The sequence below is a fragment of the Gekko japonicus genome, unplaced genomic scaffold (genome assembly GCF_001447785.1).
Source record: "Gekko japonicus isolate JY-2015 unplaced genomic scaffold, Gekko_japonicus_V1.1 scaffold2929, whole genome shotgun sequence".
In the NCBI taxonomy this organism is placed as follows: domain Eukaryota; kingdom Metazoa; phylum Chordata; class Lepidosauria; order Squamata; family Gekkonidae; genus Gekko; species Gekko japonicus.
In genome coordinates this window covers 136541-146071 of record NW_015176535.1, presented here as the reverse complement: position 1 = coordinate 146071, position 9531 = coordinate 136541, and the positions used below count along the sequence as shown (strand labels likewise).

At 47.3% G+C, this 9531-nt stretch overlaps 1 protein-coding gene across 1 annotated transcript in view; it reads right to left on the bottom strand.

Moving 5' to 3' along the window:
- Positions 1-4373: 4373 nt before the first annotated feature.
- SYBU (syntabulin) overlaps positions 4374-9531 on the bottom strand; it is a 116757-nt gene continuing 111599 nt past the window's right edge. The window contains 2 exon segments of the mRNA XM_015427440.1: positions 4374-5919; positions 5922-6178. Of these exon segments, the coding sequence (XP_015282926.1) occupies positions 5072-5919; positions 5922-6178 (1105 nt within the window). The 3' untranslated portion in view covers positions 4374-5071.

The following is a 9531-nucleotide window of genomic DNA, read 5'->3' as shown; positions in this document are numbered from 1 at the left end:
GGTGACATCTGTGGAGGCTGTTCAATGGTAGCCAGAGGTGACTTGACTCCTGTGTACAAAGTAAGAGTGCAGTGTCAGCCACGAGGTGAGACAACTGCCTCTAGTTCGTCATGCGTCGATTCTAGTCCAATGTATTAAGTCAGGTTTATTTGTTTTATGGCTCTGATGTGAACTTTTCCTGTTACTAAGGAGTCACTGCACCTGTTCCAAGCATCCCGACCTCTATAGGGTATATGGAAATATTGAGAGAGCTCTCCTGGTGTGGAGGTAGTTAGTGGGACAGAGATGAATTATTGCAGTCCTGTACCCATCTCTTAATTTAGCATCCTGACTGAATTCTTCAGCTGTTTGTCAAAGCAAAAGGCAGCTGAAGAAACTCCTTTTCTGTGGACTCTGTTTTTCCAGTGCCTTTCACATGACCTGGAGCCCTTTACCTATTTGATCTGACAATCCTGGCCTATAAACAAGACCAAGAGCTGTCACTTGATCTGCTTCTCTTAGGGCCAGTCTTGGCTTTATGTTTAAAATGTATCAGGAGCTGGAGACATCCTTCAGGAGATAGATACTTCATGCTAAGGCACTAATGCCAGTGGTCTGCAAGAGTTCCAGATGTAGAACTCCCCTTTAACCTTCATGTAGCAACGGGACCTACCGAGCAAGGCTCACTCTAAGCTGTGGAGTCTTGTGAGCAAAAACTCCACTTTGTGAGCTACTGGCATTAAAGTTGTGAGCCAGCGATTTGGCTGCTGCATAAATTAGTTTGCTCTGGAGCCATCCTTTTTGAGCTAAGACAAAAATATGTGAGCCGGAGGCTAAAAAACTGAGCGAGCTCACACTAACTCAGAGGGAACACTGCTACTGACAGGAGATCACATGACAAACTACATCAGTCAAACAACAGGAAGTGTGGGAGCTAGAGTTATGACCTCACTGGTGTCAAGGCTGGGATGATGGGCAGGCTGACCAAGAGAAGCAGGCACAGGAGTACCAAGTTGAGCTCCAGGAAGTGTGCCATAGTGGGGAACAAGCCAAGGGCTACAGCCAGGAGCGATCCCATCAACTGCTAAATAATCTTGCCTTGATGTCCTATTCTTGCATGTACGTGGCTGCAAAAAAAAAATTATAGGGCAGCTGTATAAGTGAGTCAGCAGGGGGCCCAAGCAGGATCATGACAAAATGGCTCCGTGGCAGAGCATCTGCTTGGCATGCAGAAGGTCCCAGGTTCAATCCCTGGCATCTTCAGCTAGAAGGATCCGGTCATAGGTGATGTGAAAGACCTCAGCCTGAGACTTTGGAGACTCCGTGCCAGTCTGAATAGACAATACCTTGATAGACTAATGGTCTAAATCAGTGTAAGGCATCTTCAGGTGTTCATATGAGAACAATTCAGCTACATTTGGTACTAAATTTTCCGTTAGTTTCAAGGGAACTGACTAGCTGTGTAGGGGAATTGAGACAAAGTGTGATAGTTTTACAACTAAAGGTATTATCAGCAGTACTGAACTTTTTTGAGCTGACAAAGTTGATCAGTTGATTAAAAGGTGGAGCAACTCCAGTCTAAGCCTATTGATTTCAGTGGGCTTGTTGTTCAGTCACACAGTCGAGTCCGACTCTTTGCGACCCCATGGGCCAGATCACGCCAGGCCCTCCTGTCTTCCGCCATCCTCTGAAGTTTGCTCAACTTCATGTTTGTTGCATTGGTGACACTGTCTAACCATCTCATCCTTTGCCATCCCCTTCTTCTTTGACCTTCCGTCTTTCCCAGCATCAGGGTCTTCTCCAGTGAGTGCTCCCTTCTCATTTGGTGGCCAAAGTATTTGAGCTTCAGCTTCAGTATCTGGCCTTCCAGGGAACAGTCAGGGTTTATTTCTTCTAGGATTTCTTCCAGGATTGGTCAGTGGGTTTAAACTGGAGTAACTGCACAGGATTGCACTGCTAATTCTTCTACTGGTTGATTTATGATGATCTCTGAAGCATGTGATAGGATGCCAGAAATGCCAGTCCTTTTTATTGATCAACACCCTTGCAATATTTCCATAGTAGACTATTGTGTGCCTACTCACCACAACTAATGATCTTTTGACATTAACCTCATTTACATCTACATAATGCAAAATTTTTACTGTAGAGCATTCATACATGAAATGCTTATTGAATCTACAGTTCAATGCATTCCATTACTTTTAAGATCCTGATGCTGACATAATTTGATACCTATTTTTGTGTGTAGGAAAATGAAGTGTGGCTATGATTGACGGCTGCAGGAAGTTAGCTATAGCAGAAATATATATGGGGTCATTTCCAGTGGCAGAGCTGTACTCCCAGAAGAATCTTTTCAGCTGGTGGAACAGAGTTATTGGAGACAGTCCACTGATGAACAGATTTTTGTCTGGAAGTTCAAGTGAAACCAATGGAACTTGCTTCCAACAAAACAATTTTAGGATTGATGTTTGACCCTGCCCTGTGCTTGGTTCGTCTTGGGTAACTGTAAATAAAATCAGAAAGCCTTTAAGTCTATATGAACTTATGATAATTAGAGTTCTACAAGAAGGGGGACCCGCGATACATGAGGAGGGGAGAGCTCCACGCAGAGCAAGAGGAAGAGGAAGCAGCAACAGCAGTAGGTAAGCCTCCCCCCCCATCCCCGGACACCGGCAGCGTGGCCTGAGCAGCTGCCAGCCACCAAGCCCGCTGATTCCCCCCCCATCCCCGATCTTGTATACCTCTTGAAACCAATGCTAGAAATTCCCTAAGCTTGTGTAAAATGTGTGTGTACAAGAGACGGTGTTCTGGGTGAGGTCAGTGCTAGCAGCATAGAGTATGTGTCTTTAGCTGTGAGTGAGGAAAGTAAATCCTATATTCTCTTTCATGTGAGCCAGCATAGTGTAATGGTTAAGAACGGTAGACTCTAGACTGGAGAACTAGGCTTGATTCCCCACTCCTACACAAGAAGCCTGCTGGGTGACCTTGGGCTAGTCACAGTTCTCTCAGAACTCTCACAGCCCCACCTACCTCACAAGGTGCCTGTTGTGGGGAGAAGGGAAAGGCAATTGTAAGATGTTTTGACACTATGGTAAAGAAAGGTAAAGGTAAAGGTTTCCCTTGCTCGAAAGTCAGTCGAATCTGACTCTAGGGCTGCGGTGCTCATCTCCGTTTCCAAGCCAAAGAGCCAGAGCTGTCCGAAGACATTTTCCGTGGTCATGTGGCTGGCATGACTAAACACCAAGGCACACAGAACGCTGTTACCTTCCCACCGAAGTGGACCTATTTATCTACTTGCAGTTTCTTGTTTTCGAACTGCTGAGTTGGCAGGAACCAGAGATGGGAGCTCATTCCGTCATGCGGCACACTCGGGTCTTGAACTGCTGAACTACCGACCTTCCAGCCTGCAGTTCAGCATCTTAACCACTTGAGCCACCACAGTTCATGGTAAAGAAAAGCAGGATATAAAAACCTATTATCTCTTCTGGTTCTTCTTGCATTTGCTTTCACATCTCAGGTACTTCTATTTCTCCCCTTTCCCTTTCCTTTCTGCTTGTGATAAAACTCTTCTAGAGAAGCAGTTTCAAGCAAACACACTTCCCTAAAGAGCACAAGTGAAACCACATTGTGACCTGTGCGCCTTCCCCATTAAACTACTGCCTCAGCTTTGCAGGAGGCAGTTAGATCTTGACCCCCTGCCACAATTCCATCACCGTTGTAGGACCCTCTCCATCTTCCTATCAACTGAAAGCCAGCTGGAGAAGTGGGATGGGGAAGGGGTGAAGGATGGAGATATCCAGGAGAAAAGGTGCAAAAAAAAAAGGCGAACAAAGCAATGACAAAGAAGAAAAGGAAGGAGTGTGAACAGAATGAAGGAGAATAAAGATGGTGAACTTGATGAGGAAGGGATATGGGGGGAGTGTCAGGAAGTGGGTGCCACAGTGGAGACTGCTGCTGAAATGCCTAAAGTGTAACCACGTTTGGCTTGAGGGAGGGAAGGTGGCAAGGTTCAGCCTGATCTCATCAAATCGCGGAAGCTAAGCAGGACTGGCACTCAGATGGTAGCCTATCAAGGAAGACTCTGCAGAGGAAGACAACGGCAGATCACCTCTGCTGCTCATTTGCCTTGAAAGCCCATTGCTAGTACATATGTACACACTCTTGGCCTGGACCCCTTTCTCTAGTCATGGTATATAAAAGGCTAGCAGGGAGTTTCCCAGGGGTTTATGAGGTAGAGGAGAATCCATGTGGTCCCCATGCCTTCTAGATGAGCAAGCCACAATCCCCCCCCCTCCCCGTTTCAGACAGACCAATGAGCACTTGGATACCTACCCAGGTCCTGGCCCAGCAAAAAAAAAAAACCAAACAAACCACAAAGACACCTGGTCGGTTTCAACATGCTTTACTTATAATGTAGTTATAAATGTGTTCTCCTCCTTAAAAGATTATTCAACAAGAAAATAAGTTATTACGTTGTACACTTAAAATATCCTTCACACAACTCGGGTGACATCAGCACATTCCAAGTAAGACTTCATTTAAGACTTAACATACTTCATAAAATATATTCACAGCCATATTTATTTAAAAAAAACATAAGATTCAAGACTCCTGTCAATCTACAATAATGCATTTTTCAAAACATTTTTTGGTTACGGTCCCCTCACACGCAGGATCGGAGCAGTGGAATGCAGGGGTGATTACCTAATTAAAGCGCACCAAGAAGCACGGACAGACAATACATGCCAAGACTATGTAAGCTGCCAATGCAAGAATGAACCTTCCCCCCCCCACATCCGAAAACATTTGGTATAACAACCCGTACACCTGACGACAGAACGAAAAGTGCTGAGCATGCTTTCTAAAATGCACTTGTGTTTACACTTAGTGGAAACAAGTCTTCATGCCACCAACAGTTTTCCTCTTCAGTTTCAAACAATGGACATGTTTTCAACTAAATATAGTGCAAATCAAACCTTTTCGGAGCAACAACAAGACCAGACCCACCATTACAGACACAAGCTTTCCCGTGACCTCGCTACACCCGTCGGAGCTTGGCCTCCCGGCACACCATACAAGAAAATTACACCTAGGGATGGATGTTGAGGGGTACACGGCGAAGGGAATGCAGGGCTACCAGGCAGCAGCCCCGAAGCAGTGCTCCAATGTTGTAGACTGGACTGATTCCTCCTTTCTGCGTACTGAGCATCCATATTGCCGTCGGCACAATGGGGGCGGCGACAGCCATAAGATCAACGAGGAAGTTGCTGCTCCAGTATCTCTTCGTGACCTTTCCCTCAGACAACTCTATGACATTCCCGAACATTTCAGTTGGACAGTCTGTGAAGTCCAGTTCCTTCATGACCCGGTTTTCATAATACCTAGAATCTATGGCACCGTGCACCGACTCCACGGGAGACAAAAGGATTGCAGAATTTGGGTCACACGGAGTCAGGTCCACAAGCGAGTCTGTGAAGCTGTCGGGGCAAGAGCCATCTGATTCCCTCAAAGCTGGAGATGGGCTGATGGGACGGCCCTCTTGTGCCTTGAACAGGTTCTGAATCAGCTGCTCCAAGCCCGAGCTATACAACAATACATCTGCCTGAACGGCCTGCTCCATCGCCACACTGCGGTTGCCATTCTCATCCTCTTCTGCGGAGTTTGTCAGGTTTGACGCAGGATCCAGATGGTTTAAGGGAGAGGATGGAAAGTCAGTTGGGTGCTCGAGTTCAGGTGTGGTATCAACCAAAGTCTCTTCAAACAAGTCATTCCCATTAGCCACGTCATCACTCAGCAGCACGCCACTATCTGCCAGATCCTCCATAGATTGGTCCTCCACAGGTAGACTGTCTGCCATTTTGGAATATGCCGCACTTGCAGCCAAGGACTTATCAGGCGACCCACACTCATACTCCAGACCCCGTTCCTCGCTAAAAGGCTCTGTCCCATTTCCATACTTTGGAGTAAGGATTCCAGTTTTTTATTCTGGATGTTGATATCCACAAAGTACTTCTGAATCCCTTTGTCTTTCTCAGCCAAGCTGTTCTTCATGGTTTCGATGACCTGCTTGAGCTGTTTGATCTCCTTCCTTGCTTCTTTCAAGGCGAGCTGAGCTTCCACGCGGTGGCACTCTTCTTCGATCCAGTCTTCTCGCATGCGTGCCAGCTGAGATTTCAGCTCCTTGATTTCTGTTTCTCTAAAGAAGAAAAACATCAGTTCCTGTGAACAAATTCTGCTGTTATGGGGGGGGAACACAAGTGCGACAGCAGACGAGATGCACGTGAAGCGTCCGTCATTTTGAAAGTAATTAATCTACAAGTAGAAGGTCACTGGAGGAAAGTGGTTTGTACAAGATAAAACAATGAGATTATACTATCTGTTCCTCACCTTTGAGCAATGACCAGTTTAGAAGTATAAAAGCTCTATCAAATCTTTCCTTGTACTTGGTTGGATCTTAGGGATCTATTCTGCTAATGGTGGAACATTCCCTCAGCACAATAAACTTTCCATTGATGGAAGAGTTTTTTTCCACTTGGCAGAAGAGCCTCCCTCATCTGCAGCAGGGTCCTTGTGCCAGAGAAATGTTCTACCATGAGTGGACAGTATCCAACCCGTTATTTTGCTCTAAGGGCAGGATCCTTCCAGCTTTTCCACTGGGGCAAGGCAGCATCTTCTCGGTTCCCACAAAAGCTATCCAAGGAACCATGGGATCTGCATGCAGCATGACGATGCAGGATCCCCTCTGTTCCACTGGAAAAAATGGATAGAACCCCAGTTGTATGTATGTAGACAACCATGTGAAATTGCAGCCGTGTGTAACATTACTCCAGTGGCCACTTCCTTATGGAAAAGTGTCACTGGGAAGTTGATTTGAGTGGAGAAGTGGCAACCCGGTGTGTGTGTGTGTGTGTTCTTCCTTTACCCACCCACTATCCTGCAACTACCCTTTCCTCCCTTGGTGTTTTACAGGGAAGGCATGGCCATCAGGCTTATGTTACCAGCGGTGGCAGTGTCACATGGTAGACTCTAAACCTTTGTTTAAAGATGAAACAAACCTCCATCTAAATGCATGCTTCCAGTTGCATCTCTTCTAGAGAATGGCCTTTGTAACAATGGGTTTCAGCACCAATACAGCTGGCCATCTTGGCAGTCGTTCCTGTCGAAGGACAAAACTGCATTTTTGGAAAACAATGTGTTTGTTTCCAAGACTCAGACTGTTCTGTACGTTCTCACATTTTTCTGATACCCCTCACAGAACTGGAAGCCTTTTTAGTAGCAGGAAACAGGATGTAAATGGCGCAGAGGTCATTTCGGGGGGGATCGCAGTTCCCCTGGGTGAGGTACGGGCGGCAGGGCACATGATGAAGCCCCGCCCCCTGCTTCCGACCGCCCCGCTTCCGGCCCTCATTCAGCCAGGAGGAGGGAGGAGAAGAGGGAAGGTAAGGTGCTTCCTCCCTGCCTCTCCCCACCCCTGCCTGACTGGGGCCAGGGAGGGCCTTCGTGGGGCTTCCTTGCACTCCCACCGGCCTTGCAGGTCCACCGCCGGGCCCCTCATGGGGCTCGGCAGTGGAGCTGCAAGGCCGGCGGCGGCAGCCGGGACCGCTGGGGGCGGGGTGTGTGGCCTTATGACACAGTTCCGGTGATGTCAGGGGGTGTGGCCTTATGACACACTTCCGGTGATTCAGGGGGTGTGGCATATGCTAATGAGTTATGCTAATGAGTTCCCCTAGCTCTTTTTCTACGAAATGACCCCTGAAATGGCGGGATTATCCCCTCACAAACTGGAGTTTCAGGCCTTCATCGGCTTATCTTTTGTGAGCCCATCTTGCCATTCGTGGATAATGGATTCACAAAGATGAGGCTGGCAATCCTGATGCCCAACAGGACACATGCGTATTACTACTGTGCGTATTAATACGTATTATTACACTTTCATGACCAGGTGAGAGTTTCTCCTAGTAATTCACACTTGTCTTTCACAGGCCGTCAGTTTTTCTCATTCATGTGAGCGATACATTATTAGATGAATGGGCTCAGGCAAGGCAGTCTGGAAGACAGTACTTCAGCTGTTATCCATTTGAAACTATTTTCACGGCCCCCAAAGTACTAAAACGTTCAGACGGATGACTGCGGGCCTAGAAATGGAGGCAGTCAACCCCAAGCAGCAAAAAACTTGTCACAACTGACCCCCTTAGAGGAGGCTGATTTCTCAAGGCTGAATACAACCCCTGCTCCTTCAGCCCCCTCTGCTCGAAGAGGGGAAGGAGGAACAGTGGGCTCTTAAAAACAGACCTTTAAAATGTTGGGACACACTTGGCTTCAAAAGGGGCACTTCACGAATTACAGACTTAATGGGAGGACATTACAAACCCACACTGCCGATCTGCTAAAACAGGGTAACGTTAAAGTACGTATGTGTCTTTCAGCCAGCTGGTGTACACTCATGGCTTTCAGCTAGTAGGCCGGGATGTGCAGGTAGGCTGCAGTCAGATATGGGTCAGACATCGGACAACACTGACTTTAAACAAAGTAAAAAGGGAAGAGGGAGGAGAAGAACAAGAGTGAGGATCAATGTTCCCTCTAAGCTGTGGAGTTTCGTGAGCAAAAATTCTACTTTGTGAGCGACTGGGCATTAAAGTTGTGAGCGAGTGATTTGGCGGCTGCATCAATTAGTTTGCTCTGGAGCCGTCCCTTCCTGAGCCAAGACAAAAATGTGTGAGCCGGAGGCTCAAAAACTGTGAGCTAGCTCACACCAGCTCAGCTTAGAGGGAACAAGAGTGAGGATGTGTCTACGCTGTAAATCCATACTGGTTCTATACTAGTTTAATAATCACAGCTCCCCTTCCTCTCCCCTCCCAAAAAAAAAAGGTTCTAAGATTTATAGGTTGATGCAGGCACTGAGAAATCTCTGTTCAGAGATCTTTATCCCCTTTGTGGGACTACGATGCCTGGGTCATCTTTGGGAAAAGGAGTGGCTGTTAAACTAGTGCATCTATAGTGAAGCTATGCCTTGACAGAGGCTGAAAAAGGAGGAATGAAAGAGGATCTATAGGTTGCCCATTTTAAAACTATGCCATTGGCTACCTTTGGGTGGCTTGTGGGAGAGCATCTGCTTTGCATGCAGAAAGTGGCCTTGCCTTCTGACGGTCCCAGATTCAATCCCCGGAGTCTCCAGTTAAAAGGATCAGGTAGTAGGTGATACGAAACACCTTCTCTAACTCAGAAACCTCAGAGAGCTGCTGCCAGTCAAGAGTACAAAATAGTGACCTTGAGACCAATAGTCTGATCGGGTATAAGGCAGCTTCATATGCTCATTTGTTTCCAAGCCCAGCTCAAGGAGCTTATTTATGAAAGCCCATCACAACTTAGGGTTGCCAAGTGGCACTTACCTCCTCCACGGGGGACTCCCGGGTGGCTCCTGGTGCACGCCCGCGCCGCATGCACGTCACTAGGAAGTGACGTTATGACGCTGGGCACGCTGGGGGCGGGGCCACGACCATACAAGGGGAAACCATAGAGTTTTCCCTTGTATGGCCGTGACCCCGCCCC